The 21,277-nt window shown below is 39.7% G+C and overlaps 1 protein-coding gene across 2 annotated transcripts in view; it reads left to right on the top strand.

The window, feature by feature from the left end:
* The window catches only part of zgc:101569 (uncharacterized protein LOC449822 homolog), a 45,344-nt gene that overhangs the window by 5,021 nt on the left and 19,046 nt on the right, over positions 1–21,277 (top strand). For both annotated transcript variants that reach the window (XM_038305712.1, XM_038305710.1), the window contains exons 3-4: positions 10,711–10,808; positions 12,450–12,594. In XM_038305712.1, the coding sequence (XP_038161640.1) occupies positions 10,711–10,808; positions 12,450–12,594 (243 nt within the window). The remainder of the gene's footprint in view (positions 1–10,710; positions 10,809–12,449; positions 12,595–21,277) is intronic.

The raw sequence follows: 21,277 nt of genomic DNA, 5'->3' as shown, positions 1-21,277 counted from the left end.
GTGATAACTCAGGAGAAGTAATGAATATCAAAGTGAAGTGAAGTATGTTTAAAAAAAAAGCCATTTGAATGGATTTAAATTGATAAAATAAAGTTAAACACAGATTGCTTTAGCTAGATTGCTTTATAGAAATTAGATTCACCTGAAAAAGTCTATGCCATGTGCATCCAGCAAACAGGAAATCTACATCACTAATCATCCGTTTTAAACCTTATTTTTTTTTACTTTGCACCTTGGAGATCTTTTAAGTAAGTGTTGAAGTTTGTCTGAATTACAGCAAAATATCAATAAATGAAATAATTTAGGACAAAGTAGAAATATGGTTTTGATTTATTTGAGTCAAAAGTCATAAAGTAACCTCCGTTCTTAAATGGCCTTTATTTTTCCATCCCGTCTTCCTAAAACTACATGGACCGGAATGTCCAGCAAATCGCCTGTGAGGCGAGCAGCCCTGCGTCCGCCACCTGTGACCAGGACTGCTCTAATCATAGCACCTCCCCCAGTGGAAACATGGTCTCTGGCTTGGACCGGCCTCTGCGCCCTCTGAGGTGTCCTGTGGCTGCATTGGTTGCTTCTCCACACGACGGCTGCAGGACATCCCTGGTCTACAGCCCGTGCCTGCTGCTCGCTTGCTTTAACCCATTTAGGCCTAAAACGCCTGGAAAAAACACCTTAAAAACCTATGGCCGATTTTAAAAAATACCCCTAAAACCTGAAGTTTTTCTGTAAATTCAGCAACTGTGTCAACGCCTAAATTATTGATATCTCAGCTTCTGTAGCAGATAGAACTCAAAATATATTTTATCTTTGAAATTCTTCCAAAAAAAAAATGTGAAAAGCAGTAATCAAAAAAAAAAAAAATTCAACCTTTTATTTTTTCCATATGTGATCATGTCTTCATTGAGAATGTGCAATATAAAACGTTTTCAAAATAAAGAACAAACATTACATAAATAACTATCTGATGATTACTTATTAACAGTATTATTATGCATAATAATGCATATGTCTGTGTTATAAATTGCATACAACCTACCTCCAGATGGCCACAAATCTGTCCCGGGACATATTTTGGGGGAACTGCATCCTGAAGAGAGGTTTACATACACAGCCCAATAAATGTCTTCATCTCCGTCACAGTCACGGGTGACCACTTTGCCATCTTTGCTCTTGTTGGAGTTTGGTTTGTTTGGTCACTGTATCTATTCGTCTCGGTAACTAGATGCATCCAAAGTTCTTCATTAAAAATATGCTCAAATGCCTGCAGCGGTGTGGTGTCTGCAGGCAAATCAACTTTCACTCCAGGTGTGCGGTTGAAAACACTCCGTGCATTGCGGTGGTAGTTCGATTGGTTCAGCGCGTTCAAAGTCATCATTTTCATCTATACCGTCATCAAAGCCGACACACTCCTCAAAATCACTGCCTTCCGACAACTCTTCTCTGTCAAACTCCTCCATGTTTGCTTGAAAAAAACTTCTTTCTTCTTGCTTGACTTATATGCTCTCCCGGCGTCAATGGTAGAATGACGCAACAGCACCCCCGGCTTGAATGGTAGAAATGCGGTAATGCTTTCCCGGCCTAAATGGGTTAAACGAGTAGAAGCAATCACAGCCCACATTTCTGTCAGCAGCCTTTCCACTGTTGCTGCTCCATGATGAGGAGTCTGCTGACCCCTCTGCGGTAATTAGCAGCACCTCAGAGCAGTTAAATGACAAGCAGGGAGGTTCCAGTGTGGATGTAATGTTTCTGCGAACATACGGAATCCATTTAGGTCAAATTAGCACTGACACACTCACTCTCTCGGCTCACTCTATCTCCTTTTTTTTTTTTGATGAAATTAAGAGTAATTGCTTTCAGCAGGGCTTGAATTTGCCCGAACATTTGTTCTTATGATTTTTGTGAATAACGCTTTGGATGACGGCTCTGCTGTGTTACTCTACAGGACTAAAGAAACAGAGGATCAAAACTCTTTTCAATTTCCTACTGGTTCCAATAAACACATGGGTCAGGTAGGTTAGGGACGTCAAATAGATGCAAAAAAACTATTTTATTTAATCTTTTACTGTAATTGAAGTAAGTATCATTGGGGAGGAGAATGTAGCGATAGACTTCTCCGCTTATCACACAATTTTTGTTTTACACTTAAGAGTAATCCTTTTAGATTCACCGAGTTTATTTCTCAGGATGTTCAAGATGCTTCTGATTCAAAGTTCCCTGTGAGCCATGAATGAAACTTCAGGAGCTTCAGGCTGAAGCAGCCAAGAAGGAAATCTTTGTATGGTTTCCCTTTGCTGATGAGTCAAACTGTATTAAATGTTGATGAAAGAGCTCTATTGTCTTTTAAATCTGAGATTTTTTTGCCAGCTCTGCAGCAGCCTCTATTGCTTTGTTAAGTAGCAGATGTTTTATCTGAAGAAGCTTTCAACATAGGAACACAGCTTTGAGGCCCGATGTCTTTTTCCACTTCTCTTTCAACCGGTGTTGCTGAGGTAGTCAAGGTCTCTCAAGGAGCAAGGAGCTCTCTGAACAGAGAGCAGAGCTCTCTGCTATAGGATCGAATAATAATGTAACCCGGCGATGCAAATGCTGTGTAAATGCATGATTTCACAGTAAATTCAAAGGGTCCTGCAAACTCAAAAATTAGACTAAAAAAAATGCTGCAAAGGAAAACTTTGCAATCACAGGACAGGGAGCAGCAAAATGGAAACACCTTTCAAACTTACAATTATGGTAACAGACACACACACCATGCATGCAAAGGAAAATACAGCTAGTAGAAAAAAATGCAGCTGCATATAAAGAAGCTGCAAATTAGCCCTACATGAGAGAAGTGATCCAGACCACAAGGGGGAGCCAATCATCAACTCATATGGACATACCGTCAGCTCATTTGCGCAAGTATAAGGAGATATTCATCCAGGTCGCAATAAATAATTTAACTATGGTACTAAAAGTACTTATTTCTATCCTTAAATCACTAAAGAATTCTAATACACATTGTGATTTTTTTTTAATGACTTTTTTGAGACAATTTGATGCTTCGAATGTCTGATCGCATGTCCGACATGCTCAGATTTAGGCCAATTATGCTTCTCACGCATACCCTCTGCAACCATCAACCATCATCTGTCTCTGTGCGCGACCACGCCCCCCGCGTAGAGGTTCTGAAACCGTCGCCGCACACCTCAAAAAAATCCTGACTACACGTCGGACAGTCGCAAACCCGCACAGACCTCGAGCGGAAGTGCGCAGACAAAAAGCAGCTGTGATTGGTCCTTTGTATGCCTTTCCAGCGGTCTGTGTGGTTGCCCTTCTCGATTCGCTGCCGGGGCACGCCATTTTAAAAAAACGAGGAATAACAACAATGGATAGTCTAGATCCCTGACCGTGATATCTTCCAGATGCGCCATTGTTGTTTTGTTAAATAAACACTCCCATTGCCGCCGCCGAAGAACTTGTCTTGACCGTTGAAGTTCTCACGAGATCTCGAAAAGTCTCCCCCTTGCGCTTTGGCGGGAAACTGCTGTGCGTCCCTAGAAATTCCAGTCCGACGTTGCTGAAGCATACCAGCAAAACTGGTTCGCGACAAGATGCAAGCGACATTTGATGTGTGCGGTTGCAGAAGTATAATCTGCCCTTTAGTCCGGCAAAAAGGGGTTAAACAATTTTTAACTGCATTTTCGTTGTTTGTTTAGATCACACTCTATATACCACAAGGTCTTAAACTACATTATTGACCTTTAACACATTATAGTTTAGTATGCTAACTATTTTCTGGGAGGGGAAAAACTTAATTTAGGTCTCTACCCTGATGTATATCTGGTTGCACATACGGGTCGTGCTTCCAGTATGGATCGGGTAGTGACGAGGGGAAATCTTTCTTAGCATCCAGTTTATACCTTTACTAAAGTTCTGATCCCATATAGTTGATGATTATCTCCCCAGACTTCCAATATGCTGCTCTAGTGTTGCCTGTTTTTTCTTAACTTGCAGTTGTTTTTGCTACTTGCAGCATTTTTCTCAGTCTTTATTTTGTCTTTGCATTGTTTATATGTTTGCTGCAGGTTTTGTGTTTCAGGGCGTTTCCTTTTTGTTGCTCACTATTTCCTGTGAATGCAGCTTTTCTCCTCTGCAGCATTTATTTTTATTTACATGTATTTTTCTGCATGTGTGTTAGGGACGTTTATGTGTTTGCAGGACATGTACAAATACTTAAACTGTAGTCATATTTTTTTCTCCTAATTTACATGCCTTGCTAAACTCTTTATATTAATGGTACCTTTTTCCCTTTTATACAAAATAAAGCCACAAACTAATTGTGTTGTTTTGGGATTTTTTTTCTATCATAGACCAATTAAAATTAGTTTTTGTCGTAACTGGAAGGAAAATGACACATGGCTTCTCCATATGTTATTAATATATATTGTATTTTTTTAATTTAGCTCTCATTACTCTCATACCTCTTTAATATTATCCACCACAATCACTTGCCTTAGAAAGTTAACTAATGAATAAATATAGTCTAGTTTAGTGTGATATTTAATCCAAGTGTTTTTTTTTAGCTTAGTGAACAAATGGTCCAATGAATGCAGGTCAGAGATGAAGTCATGGAGATGCACTGTTTAAAGAAATCATCTGAAAATGGAAAGAGGAAGGTTGGACTGTAGATGTCCTGATAAACAGCCGTCCACCTAAAGTCTTTAGAAGTTTAAATTGGAGAAGAAAATACGTGGATCAAGATGCTCTGGTCAGTTCGGCTGGAAAAACCGATCAAAGCATCCTAATAAAGAAACATGGTGATGTTAGCATCATGGTTTAGGGGTGCATTTCCTCAGCAGAGACTGTGATGCTGGTCATAGTTAATAGGAAGAAGGATGGGGGTAAATAATACAGGGTCATCCTGCAGTAAAACCTAGAGAGACCTAAACATCCAGCCAGGGACTAAACGCACTGATTTAGATTCAAGTAAACTCAAGTCACTGTGTGGTTAATTTGACTGACCTTAAATTATTATGGTATTATAAATTATTACGTAACATTATCAATGACCCCTCACACCCCCCACCATGGACTGTTCTCCCTGCTGCCTTCTGGGAAGAGGATTCACTGGATTCAATGCAGGTCCAGCAGGTTCAAAAACAGCTTCTTTCCCAAATTCATCAGACTGCTGAACTGTTGAAAAAAACTCTAAATCATGTCACAGACTCTGCATCAAACCGACCATATCAGTGGTTTTTCTTTTTTTTTTTTTGCACAATTTTTTTTCTCCCAAAATGTTTACATCTGATCACTGCTGCACTTTAACAAATTGAAATGTCATGAGAGCTGTACAAAACGAAACATGCATACAGTTTGTGTATATAAAATGACAATAAATGTTGTCTTATTTATGCCATAAAACTGAAAAGGACTCCTAGTTTAGAAGCAGAGCTAGTGGAGATATACCAGCCGCACCCTCATGTGTAAATTAATAAAAAAAATCTCTATTCTAATTCTCTAAATTTTATGAGTGGGCTGAGCTTTGGAGCTGCAACAGAGCGGTCCCCTCTGAGCTTCCGCTTAGATTTAGGCTCTATCAGGAGCAGCTGACCTGAGAGAGTGAGAAGGCAAGGCAAGGCAAGGCAAATTTATTTGTATAGCACAATTCAGTACAAAGACAATGCAAAGTGCTTTACATGATTAAAATACAGGAAGATAAAACAGAATCAAAGCAAGTAGGAAAAAAATAAAATAAAAAAATGCAGAAACAAAAAAAGAATATTAAGACAGTTGGATTAAAGAAAATATGTTTTAGTTGAACTGTTTAACTAAAACAGTCAAAGGCAATCCTAAACAAATGTGTTTTTAGTCTTGATTTAAAGGAACTCAGGCTTTCCGCACTTTTACAGTTTTCTGGAAGTTTGTTCCAGATAAGTGGAGCATAGGAACTAAATGCTGCTTCTCCATGTTTAGTTCTGGTTCTAGGTCTGCAGAGCAGGCTGGAGCCAGAAGACCTGAGTGGTCTGGAGGGTTGATACACTGATAGCAAGTCTGTGATGTATTTAGGTGCTAAGCCATTCAGAGATTTATAGACTAACAGAAGTATTCTAAAGTCTATTCTCTGAGATACAGGGAGCCAGTGTAAGGACTTTAGAACTGGGGTGATGTGCTCTACTTTCTTAGTCTTAGTGAGGACACGGGCAGCAGCGTTCTGGATCAGCTGCAGCTGTCTGATCCACTTTTTAGGCAGACCTGTGAAAATACTGTTGCAGTAATCAATTCGACTAAAAATAAACGCATGGACTAGTTTTTCCAGATCATGCTGAGACATTAGTCCTTTAATCCTGGAAATGTTCTTCAGGTGATAGAAAGCCGACCTTGTAATTGTCTTTAAATGCTTTTGGAGGTTCAAGTCTGAATCCAGTGCTACACCTAGATTTCGGGCCTGATCAGTGGTTACTAGCTGAAGGTCGATAATGATGTAGAAGCTCAGAGAGGTACAGTGGAGCAAGCCCATTCAAGGATTTAAAAGCAAATAAAATAATTTTGATATGGATTCTAAAACGTATGGGCAGCCAGTAGAGTGAGGCTAAGATGGGAGATGTGCTCATACTTGGCATGTGTCAGTTAAAAGGCGTGCTGCAGCATTTTTAGCTATCTGCAGACAGAAGATGGAGGAAGCACTATAACCCCACATAGAGGGCATTGCAATAATCCAGCCGAGTGGTAACAAAGACGTGGATTAAAATTTCAAACTGTTGCCTTGAAAGAATTGGCTTGATTTCGGCCAGCTGCCTCAAATGATAAAAACTTGATTTAACACTAGAACTACCAGGATTTTTCTGCCTACCTAGAACTACCAGAGAGGGGTCAATTGACCCGGCGGCTTTTCCCGAATACACTAATCACTCATTTTGTCATGGTAATGAGGCTGTTATGGGCCGTGTGTGGGGTGAGGGGTGAGGGGGTCACACCTTACAGTGGTAACAGCCAAGACAAACAGGGACAGACAGCTTCTTCCCAGTGTGTTACAGTTTTTCTCCCTTGGTTTGGCTCATTTCTTGAAATTGAGATGTCTTTCTCAAAACATGGACAAATCCCAAAACTATTTTGCAGTTCCTCACAACAGAATGGCATTTATCATAACTTTCATCAAATTTCAAATGCTTTTGTACATGTCTCAATCATTTAGTACATCCTTGCAAATGGCTATGTACAAGTAAGAGTAATAAAGATAATTGTGCAAAGAACATTCTATAAAACATACTAGGTCAGTTGAGGCAGACAAGATTAACATGACCAGGAAAGAGTGTTGACAGATACATTTATGATATAATATAGAGATATAGAAGTAAAAGAAATGAGACATATTGCAAGTCAGTATTTCCATAGTGTAATCAATAGTTCCATAGTGCAGTGATTGGATGCTCAAGCCATGGTCTGAATTTTTTCCAGAGTTTGTCCCTCTTTTCAGTCTCTGACACTGTTGAATTGTTCATAAAATGTAATGTTGTCAAAAGTGATTGGAATCTGTTGCGGGGCATCACATCAGCAACTGGGGAGTTCCGCGTATCTGTATCCCAATACATACGGGTTCCAGCCATCATGACGAGTCATATGACTGCAACCAGATAATGGTTGAATTAACGTGCCACAGACAATTTCTTTACATCACTGTCACTTGCAAAACGACTAATTAGCCGGAATACAACCATCCTCGGCACAGTCAACAGGATTCGCCAAGAAATCCTGGTGCCACACTGACTGCGTATGCGCCCAAGCGGAGGAAGACTGTGTATGTTCTCAGCAGCATGCACAGCACGATTGAGACACAGAAAACCACCAAAAAGAAGCCAAACACCATCACGCTCTACAACACAACAAAGTGCGGCGTCGATATCATGGACCAGATGGTGCGGGAATACACTGTCCGCGCAGGAACAAGGCGCTGGCCAGTAGCAGTGTTCTACAACATGATAGACATTGCAGCACTGAATGCCCACGTGCTCTATCAATTATGCACCGGGAGAAAGGAAAGACGGCTGGATTTCCTGTTTGAACTGGCAAGAGAGTTGGCTCACTCCCACGTGGGTATGAAAAAGGCCCAAAAGGAGCAATTGCTTCGGCAACAACCCTCCACACCACAACTCGGACAAAGAGCCAAGTGTCAGGCTAAAATCAAATGCAAGGACAATCGTGCAACAGTGCGCTGTGAAAAGTGTTACAAATACACATGTGGGAAATGCCGAAAGGAGCAATGGCAGTGCCAGAATTGTTAGTGACTGCTCAAATGTATTTCACTCATTTGCATTCTTTGTAAATATGCTTTTTTTCTTTGTAATTTCTTTTTCTTCTATTTTTGGCACACAAAAATAAGTTACTTGTGCCACAACCTTCCACACGAAAACTGGAAAAACAGTTGCTTTTGCATTCATTGTAAATATGTTTTTTTTTTTTTTAACAATAAATGTTTAGAGTTTTGATCCCAAATTCTCGTTGATCCTGATGATTCACTGCATAAAAATCCACTAAAAAACTATACTAAAAGCTTGCCTTGGGGTTCCCTTCCCCACACAGGCTCAAGTGACTCTGTGACTCTGTGACTCAAGTGACAGCTATGAGCTGCTAACAGCCACATTTCCACAACAAAAGGAGTGTCCGCAGGAGGTCCAAAGGGTCAAATGACCCTCTTGTGGGGCTTTCAGGTAAAAAGGTCAGTTGACCCCTCCATGGTAGTTCTAGTGTTAACAACTGCCCTGATCTGGCTGTTAAACTTCACCCTAAAAAGCTGTTAACCTGCAGACATCCTCCTGTCCTCTAAACACATCACCATTCTGTAAACTCTTAAAGCTCATGTTAGGCGAAAATATCAATTCAAAGAATTGAGCAAGAGCTGAACGTTTTTTATATATATACACTATATTGCCAAAAGTATTTGCTCACCTGCCTTGACTCACATATGAGCTTAAGTGACATCCCGTTCCTAATCCATAGGGTTCAATATGACATCGGTCCACCCTTTGCAGCTAGAACAGCTTCAACTCTTCTGGGACGGCTGTCCACAAGGTTTAGGAGTGTGTTTATGGGAATTTTTGACCATTCTTCCAGAAGCGCATTTGTGAGGTTGCACACTGATGTTGGACGAGAAGGCCTGGCTCTCAGTCTCCGCTCTAATTCATCCCAAAGGTGTTCTATCGGGTTGAGGTCAGGACTCTGTGCAGGCCAGTCAAGTTCATCCACACCAGACTCTGTCATCCATGTCTTTATGGACCTTGCTTTGTGCACTGGTGCACAGTCATGTTGGAAGAGGAAGGGGCCAGCTCCAAACTGTTCCCACAAAGTTGGGAGCATGGAATTGTCCAAAATGTCTTGGTATGCTGAAGCATTCAGAGTTCCTTTCACTGGAACTAAGGGGCCAAGCCCAGCTCCTGAAAAACAACCCCACACCATAATCCCCCCTCCACCAAACTTTACACTTGGCACAATGCAGTCAGACAAGTACCGTTCTCCTGGCAACCGCCAAACCCAGACCCGTCCATCAGATTGCCAGATGGAGAAGCGCGATTCGTCACTCCAGAGAACGCGTCTCCAGTGCTCTAGAGTCCAGTGGCGGCGTGCTTTACACCACCGCATCCGACGCTTTGCATTGCACTTGGTGATGTATGGCTTGGATGCAGCTGCTCGACCATGGAAACCCATTCCATGAAGCTCTCTGCGCACTGTTCTTGAGCTAATCTGAAGGCCACATGAAGTTTGGAGGTCTGTAGTGATTGACTCTGCAGAAAGTTGGCGACCTCTTCGCACTATGCGCGTCAGCATCCGCTGACCCCGCTCCGTCAGTTTACGTGGCCTACCACTTCGTGGCTGAGTTGCTGTCGTTCCCAAACACTTCCATTTTCTTATAATACAGCTGACAGTTGACTGTGGAATATTTAGGAGCGAGGAAATTTCACGACTGGATTTGTTGCACAGGTGGCATCCTATCACAGTTCCACGCTGGAATTCACTGAGCTCCTGAGAGCGACCCATTCTTTCACAAATGTTTGTAAAAACAGTCTGCATGCCTAGGTGCTTGAATTTATACACCTGTGGCCATGGAAGTGATTGGAACACCTGATTCCAATAATTTGGATGGGTGAGCAAATACTTTTGGCAATATAGTGTATATATATATATATATATATATATATATATATATATATATATATATATATATATAAAACGTTCAGCTCTTGCTCAGTTCGTTAAAAGGTCACAGTTGTCACACAAGGACAGTCATTTACTCCCATAAACAGGATGACACAGGTTTTCTATAACAGCCCTGTGCTGACCCACAGCTGCAATCAGAGCTCCCAGCTGATGGGTGTTGCTGGCACTTATGTTGTCACATTACAGAGAGAGGAGGGTTTTATGAGTGCCTGCCTTAGACGGTGACATAGAGTTTGTTTGCCTCTGGGGGGATGTTGTAATTACCACATGAATCCAGGGGAAGAGATCCGTGGTTCCACGGCATTACTTGTCCATTAATGAGAGTATGATGCATGTGAGCACATGCACGGTCTGGTCTGTGCTTATATGCATCAACTTTACATCCTTTAGGGAAGAGAAGGATTTGTGTGCCAGCAAGCCAAGAGAAAGCAAGCTGCAAGCCAAATTGCAGCCTTTTTTTTTTTCATCCTCATCATTTCCCTTCCTCCCTGCCATACTTTGTAATTTTGTGGTCTCTTCCAGGAGGGAATTTCTGCGCTGGTTATGATCTGAAAATGCTGGCCAATCAAAAAGCCCCCCTTAAATTGGAGCAAGATGTCACAAAGGGTCCTGGCCCAATGGTGAGCAGTGTTTGGTTTGTGACTGCATGTGTGTACTTGTGAGGTTTAGTTCTGCTTTTTAGTACCGTGTAAATCTTCAAATCCAAACCCCTCTGCTTGCTACTAATTGTTCTTTTTATTTTATTTTTAGACGTTTGAGAAAACGAGTTGGGTCTAAAGATGCTTCTTGCAGTGTGGGAATATCTGACAGTACCTATGTATGTTTCTGCCATTACAGCCACAAGCTTTTATTGATTTTATTTTTGCTTTTCTGTTACAAGGTTACTATTTATTTAGAGATAAAATTAAATTATCCATTTCTTTTCGAGCTTCTACAAATAAAATACTTAATTACTTAATTTTTGCAAAATAGCTCAGTCTAACTTGTATCCGATGGGTTCTTTTTGAATAGCAGTTTTCATGTTATACTTCAGATTTACCTGCTTAAACATTCCTGATGAAAACATCCTAGGAATGTTGAACTCCATGTCCTTCTGAGTAGCTATTCGTTTGCATTTGATTCCATGGTGTTGGTTACCTTGCAAGCAAGATGAATTTGCTGCGAGATTTATAAATTCTCAAATTCCCCAAAATACAACTTTTCAGAAGCCAACAGATGCATCAACCTCAATACGAAAATGTTTCTGACCAATGACGTCAAACTAACATGGCTGTGCGGGTTTTAGCTTTCTTTTTTAAAGAGAGCAAAAGGAATTGTTTTTTTTTTGCCTTTGTTGATGGAAAAGATGTTTGTGTGTTCCTCCCGACCAGATTTGGTAATAGTTTTTTTTTTTTTTTTTACAGTGTCCTGTCTGGCAATGTGGCAATAAGAATAATTGTCTTGATGCCGAAAAGAGCCCGAAAGATTTTCCTTTCACAAGTGGAGCAGTACGGCTATCGCCATAGTGTTCCGCTTGTTTCATGCATAGAAATAGCTTTATTATAATTATGCAGGGAGTTTTACAGATTATATGGACACTGCAATGTAAGTAGAACAGAAGAGGAAAAACAGAAAAAAAAGGAGAAAAGATGAAAGAAAGAGGAGATAAAAGGGAGATAATGAGAAAACATTTTCAGTCTGCTTCATTACCTGCAAAGAGATGTACCGGTAGAAAGGACAGCACAACCAACAGACATGGTACATGATATACAATAAAGTAACACCTTTTTCGTAATTTTAATGCATGCTTTAAATGGCCAACTCTTTCAAAGCGCTGTAGCTTCTTGCACTGTTGTAACATTTGGTATGGATTAAGAGTATATTAATAAAATATATGGGATCATTTAAGTTTCCATAAGGGATGCCTGGACTGCGGGTCGCTGGGATTGAGCGGACCTCCTATGCAGAAAATGACACCGTTGTACCACAAACAGGGAAAATAAACCGCTTCATTTGTTCAGCTGCGGTCAAAAGCTGAATCCTCTCGCTCTGCATTTGTTTGACAGTCTGAGAAATAAATTAGAAAATGAAGCTGGAACAATTTACCAAACAGGGTAAAAAGCATCAATCGTTGGGAAGCGGTGATGATGTGCACGATCTGGGGACGTGATCACCTTGTTTACGCCGTTTACATCTTGAGTGATGACTTCAGCTGTTTGGATTAGCATACAGTGCTATGCTGTGTGTATGCATGGGTAGGCTGATGCTGTTATTTCCTCCAGGGTCCGTCCCGTCTGCAGCTGTCCAAGCCGCTGATAGCAGCGGTGAGTGGCTTTGCTGTGGCTGGAGGGTTGGAGCTGGCGCTGCTGGCTGACCTGAGGGTGGTGGAGGAGAGCGCCGTCATGGGAGTCTTCTGCCGCAGATTTGGTATGTTGGTTTGCCCCACTGACCTAAGATTTATATTAGGTTTTTTTTTTTTTTTGTATTTAATACAACAATGATAAGAATGTAGTTTAGAAAATGTGCAATTGGCACATAAGCAAATGCAAATACCTTCATTGCTGTTTGGTTTTGGCAGAGGTTTTTTTCCCATATGTTGCTCTGACCTGGCATTAAGGATAACATCCAATGTATTTGAGAAATCTCCAAGAATAAATTATGCATTCAGTTTTAGGTTGTTCAGTTGGAAAGCTGGCTTCTATGACTAAATTAAAACACATTTTCCAGCTACAGATATGAACAATATGTCATTTACTTTTATTTTAAACATAATGTAAGACGATCAACAATTTAAGTGTGTTTATTCTGTAGGGGAACCACACATTTTAAAATCAATATGGCTCAATCAATGCTTTCTCTAACCCCTTACAAATTTATCTGAGACCTTTATAGATACTGAATTCCTTCAATTCGATCTCTTGTCTTGTGATTCAGGACATTTTTTTCTGTGGGGTAAAAATATGACGTGGCACATATGTCTATATCCATGGGTGCTGACTGTGAATTCAGCGGCTGCTCCCTCCAAAGGCCAGATGCATCTCACAGTTAGGCATAGTGTCGCACCGAAGCCTGTTCGGATTGGAAGACTCCTCGTTATTTGGCTGACAAATGCAGCCGTTTTGAAGGATGGTCTGGTGTTTCCTCCCTAGCCTTGGCTATTCCATGATTCATTGTTAGTCCAAACAAGCCGGCTGCTCCGTGCTCAAAGGAAAAAGGTAAATGTCACCGAACAGTTGTGAATATTTTAAATGCAGTTTAATATGATACAAGTATGTGAATAGTTCCATCTGAAATGAATGAATATACCTTTTTAAATGGTTAGTGAGTCAGATATGTGGCGGATAATGTTTGGTTCATTCAAAGGTTTTATCTCTCCCTGTGCAAATACGTTTCTCTGAAATTTAGATTCCAATATCTTTGCAGTGTGGGGATTATAAATAGGATATCTGAGATGACGATGTTATTGGCACCCAGAAATAGTAAGAAGTTCAGTGTCCATTCTTTGCCTGCTTTGTGTGTCATCTGTCATGGTTGGTAGGTGACAGAATGTAGCTGGAAAAGGCTGAATTCACAGCCAAAACTCTTCCGGCATCCTTATTTCTAAGGACCTCAAAGGATCCAGTCCAGGTAGACCGGGTCCTTGGAGGATGCAGCCTCTGAAATCGAACACTCCCGGGATCTTTATTATGGGAAGTCTAAGGCTACATGCACACTGTAGGCCTTGATGCTCAATTCCGATTTTTTTGTGAAATCCAATTTTTTTGCGTTTGCGTTAACATTTCCAAATATATGCGACTTGTATGTGATCTCCTGTATGAACTGCAGTCATACAACGCAAGTATCCCGCATGCGCAGTAGAGGACGGGATGACGTGACAAGCAGGAAGTAAACATGGATGGTTTTACTGGAGTGCATCTAGCGATCTTTCCCAGCTGTACAAACACAATCTTTTCTGGATGGTTAAACATAAATACTGCTCTCCGCATCATCGTTTGCCATGGTTGTTGTTTTTCTTGCCGCTTCTTCATAGCAAGACCCAGAATAGTGACCTTTGTCGGGTATTAATGGCGTTCAGGTCGGATGTATGCGACCTGGCCGTTCAGACACAGGTTGCATTTGAAAAGATCGGATTCATGTCGGATTCAGGACCACATCGCCAAGCGGCCTGGGTCACATTGGAAAAAATCGTATCTATGTCATTCAGACTGTCATTAAAAGATCAGATCCACGTCGCATATGGACCAAAAAATCGGATTTGGGTCACTTCAGGCTGCGATGTGAACTTAGCCTAAGGCACACTTGTTCACTAATGGTAAGTTAGCATCTAATTAGCATATTGATATGGCACACCTGTGAGGTGGGGTGGATTGTCTCAGCAAAGGAGAAGTGCTCACTATCACAGATGGTTCATAGATTTAGAATGGTTTGTGAACAATATTTGAGGGAAATATTGCTCACCAATTCATACGGTGAAAATTCAATACGTAGCCGTTAAAGGGTGAAACCCAGCATTTGATCCACAAGTTCCATTCATCTAACTTACCTGTAGTTGATCCTAAACTCATTTCAACTGGATCATAAAAACTGAACTACTAAAATCAAAGTTGATTTGATTCAATTTATCCTTCAATATTAGCTGTTAAAAGATTTTATTTTTAACTTTTTAACCTAAAAGCACACACTTGTCTGTAATGAAATGATACCACAGATGAAGGAAATGGTCCCTCCGGTCTGTCCTGTGCTGTTTTACAGCAGTCAGTTCAGCCATTCATCTTAGTTCATGGGAGTCTGTCCTGCATGTTTAGGAGTGAACAAACTTCCAGAGTTTCCTGTTTTGAAAACAACATTGTTCACCAGCTACAATGCTTTTTTTTTTAAATGTATTTAAACAAAGAGAAAAAGCCAAAATCTTTGCAGCGATTTTCTCATCTGGAAATTGATATATCAACAAAAAAACAACAAGTTCCAGATTGATTCCTCTTTGATGCTGCTTGTTTTAGCCTCCGATGCTGCTGCTGCACTGTGACTTTCACTGATTAAGATTGTGATTTTTTTTTTTTTTTACTGTGGGAATTCTCAAAGAGATCTAGCTACTAATTTAACCCATTTATGACCAGAATTATATATAAACCATCTGGATGGATTTTATGGCTGTAAATCAGTTCCTCTGCCCCTTTTGTCTAAGGCAGCTTTGACTTTCACTATCAAATAGTCATTCAGCGTTGCAGAGTAGTTTTGACTTTGCATTTTAAAGTTTAAAGAGCAGAATAAAAAGAGTCATGCAGAATCCTGTCTATGCTAAGGGGGTTGTAACAGTGGGCTTACCTGGTGTGAATTGACTGATTTTCTAAGATAATCTGAGACCAAATGATAAGCAGAAACTGTTTCACTGGTTCTTTTAATCATTCTTCTGATCTTCATCTTTCTGACAACTTAGGAATCTACTATCCTTTGATCTACAGGTATTACTTTGTTCTTTATAAAAAAAAGAAATCTGGAAATGTATTTCTCACCTACTTGTTGGTGAAATTAGCCAGTTTTTAAAGTTTTCTCAACAAATTCAACTTAAACAAGGTTTAAAAAAAATATAAAAAAAATCTTCCAATTTGTTCTTTTTTTTTTATCCGATACAAGTATATATTATTTCACTAGAAATGTACAACTGCTTATTTTCCTTATTGTCTTCTAATGTTAGTGTATCCTCTATTGAACAGTTTGTCACATTCTAATAAATCAATCTGCTGATTTATCAATGGACAGGTGGATTTTGCACTAAAGAGAAATAAAAATGTCTTAGAATAAGTGTGTTTACCTTTAATTTGAGTAGGTAAATAAGATGATCAGCCAATGGAGTTAGTATTTTTACCCTTAAAATAAGATAATTATATATTATGTATTTGAAATAAGAGAATGTAATCTTTTTATTATTTCAAATGTTAATTTTCTTAGTGTCTCAGTTGCTTCATTCAAGAAAAAAGCAGTTATTTTTAGAAAAATTGATTAATACATGTGTAAAAGTGCACGACTAGTGTTCGAGTCGACAGATATATTTTTCTACACTCTGTTGTTTTTTAACAACAAATTTTAAGGGTTTCTCTTAACACCTGTCCCAGCTGTGTGACCTCCTGCTAACCATTGCCTGTTTTAGTGCTTCTCTATCCATTACCATTGGAGGGTTTATATGGTTAGATTACTCTTTTTTTCTTTCTTTGTTTTCATACTTGATCTGTGTGTATTTTTACTCCTGTCATGATACCTGTCCTAACAAACAAACTTCTGTTTTCTTTGCATCCAAGCATTAATCATCCGTCCCCTAATGCCAGGAAGCCGACTTTGTTTCTATTTTTCCAGCGTTGTTACCGTTTGCTCTGTTATCACCGCAGCCTCCTCTTGTTTGTGTGCGAGGACAGGGCCACAAGGCGATAAGGATGCTGACCGTGACCTCTTGGCTTCATGGCCACAGTCTGCTGGGCAGCCTTGATAAGTAGAAGAGGAAACAACCAACTGCCAGGTTTCCACGGCGCAGCTAAACTTGGTTTCCATGTTATTAATGTCACAATTTCCTTCTAAACATTTTTTTTTTTGACTTTATCTGATAAGGCTTGCTGGATGACCCAGCCACACTTATTAAAGATTAAACAGCATTTTAGATGTTTGGTTGTAAAGGCACTGAGCTTAAGAGCAGCTTCCCTTGGACAGTTTCAGCATCTCTCTTATGGATGTCAGTCCTTTACCCATGCTTCTGGAGAGCTTAAAATACAGCCAGGGTGTTTATAAATACAGCATAGTGCTATAAATTACAGACAGTAGTAGACTGGGAGTATAAACATGGAACACTTATTGCCAGAGGCCTGTAATTTAACAGGAGAGCATCCTGGCTGAGCTCTGGGTATTTTCTCCACAGTGTTGACACTTTCCAGTTCTAGTCTTTGTTTCTAGACATGACTTGGAAAGAAAATTTGAATATGTCTACCGTTTGGCACCTCAGGTTTGTGCATTTTATGGAGATGAATATCTACAAACCATTGCTAAAGAAAATTCATAGTAGGTTAATTTAATTTGTGCCAATGTATTTAACTTGTCACCGTTCTGTCCTGCTGTGCAAGTGTGCCCTAGTATAGGTCACAAGGATTCGATTCTTTTAACATTTCACCATTAAAATATTTGTTGAAAATGCTGAATTAGTTGTCATTGTTTCATCCTAGAGAGGAGACGGCATATTTATGTTGTATTTCTCCACATTCTTACAGTTAAATGTTGAGATACAACACAGCTGCATCTCTCTAAATCAGGTCCAGTTTGCAGAAAGAGGAAGACTGAGGCGGTTTAAGGAGAGAAGGCTAAAAAAGGAAAACCAAATAATTTTATTTGTGAAAGTAAAAAGAATAATTCTGAATGATTTCGAGACCCTTTTCTATAACACAAGGGGAGATTAAGGAGCTGTGGATTATCAGAGAACGTTTTTGGTGCCGATTGGCTTTCAGGAGAGCTAGAGCTGGTTGGCATCTGCATAGCAGTGGAACTGGATATCATAGTGGTGGACTATGTGGAGGAGATAAATGATAGTTTAAAGGACAGCTCTGTGTTTACATCTTAAACCTTTCTCTCTCCGGTTCTTTTCCTGAGAAGAGATCACTCTGGACAAACTCTTTAAATAACACTTCATAATGTATATGTATTAAATAACCATTCGACAGGACAACATATTTTAATATAAATTGTAATATTACTCAGATCATTGAACTTGCTTAGAGTTACAGATGGCAGCTGCTTACCAGCCGAGCTTGCTAGTATAGTTAAAGACGTGTTTTATGCAACTCCAGTCTGCCACATCATCACATCATACATATTGGTAAATGAGGATTCATGGTTCCAGCCTTATCAAAATATTACACTATGTTCTTCAATCATAATGAAGATGACTTTTTATCCGGACAGAGGAAGTGTCCCAATTAAAGAAACTACTTTGGAAAAAATTATTCGGACACACAACAGGCAGGTAATATTAGGGTTTAACAGACTCATACATCATCAATTTAAAATTACCCTAATAATAGAAAGCAATGAAACCAGGACAGATCCGTTTTTAGCTGAATAAAACTTTTGCAATATTCAGATGAAAGTTGCTTGGATCTAACTCTGTTTCAGCAACATACTGTTACAGTCTTATGATGGTTGGAATTAAGCTCCTATACTTAAAGGTATTCTAACTTCCCTGAGATGTAAACAATATAGTTAGCTCAATAAATCAGGGGATATACCACAGAAACATAACCTAAGTGGCGGATATCAGGAAATCTTACCAAAAGCTAGACAAAACTAGATGGAGGACAGCACAGAGGCATTCATAATGGCGGCACAGGGGCAGGCCCTGAGCACCAGAGCAAGAGAGGCGCAGATCTACCACACCAGACAGTATAGACTGTGCAAAGAGGCCCCTTAGACAATCCAGCACATAACTGCAGGGTGCAAGATGTTGGCAGGGAAAGCTTACATGGTGCTCCATAACCAAGTGGATGGAATAGTGTACAGGAACATCTGTGCTGAGCATGGGCTGGAAACCCCAAGGTTAAAGTGGGAAACACCTCCAAAGATGGTAGAGAATGAACAAGCCAAGATCCTGTAGGACTTCCAATTACAGACGGACCGAATGGTAACGGCAAACCAACCGGACATTGTGGTGTTGGACAAAAAGCAGAGGAAAGCCGCGGTGGTTGACATAGCAATACCAAGTTACTGCAACATCAGGAAAAAGGAACATGAGAAACTAGAGAAATACCAGCGGCTCAGAGAAGAGCTGGAGAAAACCTGGAAGGTCAAGGCATCAGTGGTGCCTGTGATCATTGGAGCCCTCAGGGCAGTGACCCCCAAACTTGAGGAGTGGTTACAGCAGATCCCTGGAAATACATCAGACATCTCTGTCCAGAAGAGTGCAGTTCTAGGAACAACAAAGATACTGTGCAGAACCCTCAAGTCCTCTGGTAGAGGACCCGAGCTTGGAGGAAAAAAGGGGCGACCGCCCGTGGTAGGTGAGGAAGAACACATTTTATAATTCAGCCATTAAAGCAATTTTAGGCTGCTGGCTGCACATTGGATTAGCTCAACATTTAATTTCCTTCTGGGATTAAATAAGTGTTTTAATTGATTTGAAAGCTAAATTAAATTTGGTCTTAATACTTTATTCGCCATTTCAAGCATCATGATCTCATTATCATAGGATAAAACCCTTTTTATTGGAACAAATATTATATTATTTATCTGTGATATATATATATATATATATATATATATATATATATATATATATATATATATATATATATATATATATATATATATATAATATTTATAATATTTAAATACATTATCTCTTTTTGAATACATTTTTGTGTTTTTCCACACTTGGATCTAAAAGCAGCCAACTGGCTTATCTTTTACTGCATTGTTTACCCCCTGCAAGCATGTGCAGTATCCTACCTATTATTAATATTAATGTACATAAAGGGAAGTTTTTTAAGCATATACAAAAGAGTAATAATAACAAATAATACGCCACCATGGCATCTTTATCTTTCAGAAAAAATGCAACTAGAGTGAGCTACAAGTGTAAAGATTTAAAAAGTGTCACATAACGTGACTGCCCCCATAAACACTGTGAGCTTGATTTTCTCCAGGCGACAAATGTAATTTAACTCATGCAAATATAAATTATTAAGATGGCTTGCAGAGTGCTGGGCTCTTCAATTTTTTTTTTCCCTTTGTTGAGATTGTAAAAAAAAGTTAGAAATGTCCAAATATGTAAAAGTAGAAGTTTAACCTCTCTTTCTGCCTTAGCCTCTCTACAAATCAAACTTCATACTTAAAAAAAAGGAGCACTAGTGCTCTCAAATAAAAAATAAAAAAAAGGAAATTAAGGTATGTATAATAAAGTGAAATGGCACAGGGAAATTGTATTGAACATATGAAGAAAGGGAGGTGCAAAAAGGCTTGGAAAACCAAGACAGTGGTGTCTGTTGTACTACACAAGAAACATCTCATGATGTAGTAAAAGTAAAGAGCTTTCTCAAGACCTTCACAATCTTATTGTTGCAAATAATGATTGCATTGGTCACAGAAGGATTTCTAAACTTCTGAATGTTCCAGTGAGCACTGTTGGGGCCATAATCTGGAAATGGCAAGAACATAATTTTACCATAAACCGACCATAACCAAGTGCTACCTGCAAGATTAATAACAGAGGAGTGAAAAAAATTATCAGAAGAGTTGTTCAAAAGTCAAAGACCACCTGTGGAGAGCTTCAGAAAGACCTGAATTACCCGGTAATATTGTTTGCCAAGAAAAGAATAAGTAATGGACTCAACCGCCATGGCCTGTATGCACACTCAACATACAAGACTCCATTGCTGAAGAAAAAGCATGTTGAGGCTCTTTTAGAGTTTGCTGCACATCATTTAGACAAACGTGGGAAACACTGGGAAAATATAGTCTGGTCAGATGAGACCAAAATTAAACTCTTTGGATGCCGTTATTCACCTCATTTTTGGAGGTAAAATGGTACTGCACATCATCCCAGAAACACCATACCACCAGTGAAGTATGGAGGTGGGATAATCTCAAACTCCCTTTTAACAGGAAGGAACCTCCAATAGAACCATAGAAGGCTGACTGGGGTTCAAGGAGACAGAAGCAGAAAGAAATGTATCCAATTTAAATTGAAGGCAGTTACCGGAGGCACACCATGGATGAATGTGTATGAATTTAATGCCGGCAGGGTCTATTTCAGTGCAACAGGTTAACAAAAAAACAAAAAAAGAAGCGAAATATATTTTATTTACATCTCACTTTTTAATTCATGGGGAGCAGTGGAAGCTTTGGGCATGTGTGGCTCATGTTCCTTGGGGAAACAGATGAGAGTCGCTCTTATATCTATAACTGCAGCTGCAGTGTTTTGGAGGAGGGAGGGGCTCGCTCACTCTTCTTGCTGAGGCACTAAACTCAGAGCTATCAGTGCATGTTTTGTCAATGAAGTCTCCAACAAGACATGAAATAGTCGCTAGATTTCTCTTCTAGTCTTTGTTTTTTTCTAAAAAGGAGGTAAATGTGTGCACAC

The sequence above is a fragment of the Cyprinodon tularosa genome, unplaced genomic scaffold (genome assembly GCF_016077235.1).
Source record: "Cyprinodon tularosa strain WSP-4 unplaced genomic scaffold, ASM1607723v1 ctg561, whole genome shotgun sequence".
NCBI classification, from domain to species: domain Eukaryota; kingdom Metazoa; phylum Chordata; class Actinopteri; order Cyprinodontiformes; family Cyprinodontidae; genus Cyprinodon; species Cyprinodon tularosa.
Note: the sequence above shows the minus strand (reverse complement) of the source record. Positions and strands in the feature narration are given on the sequence as shown.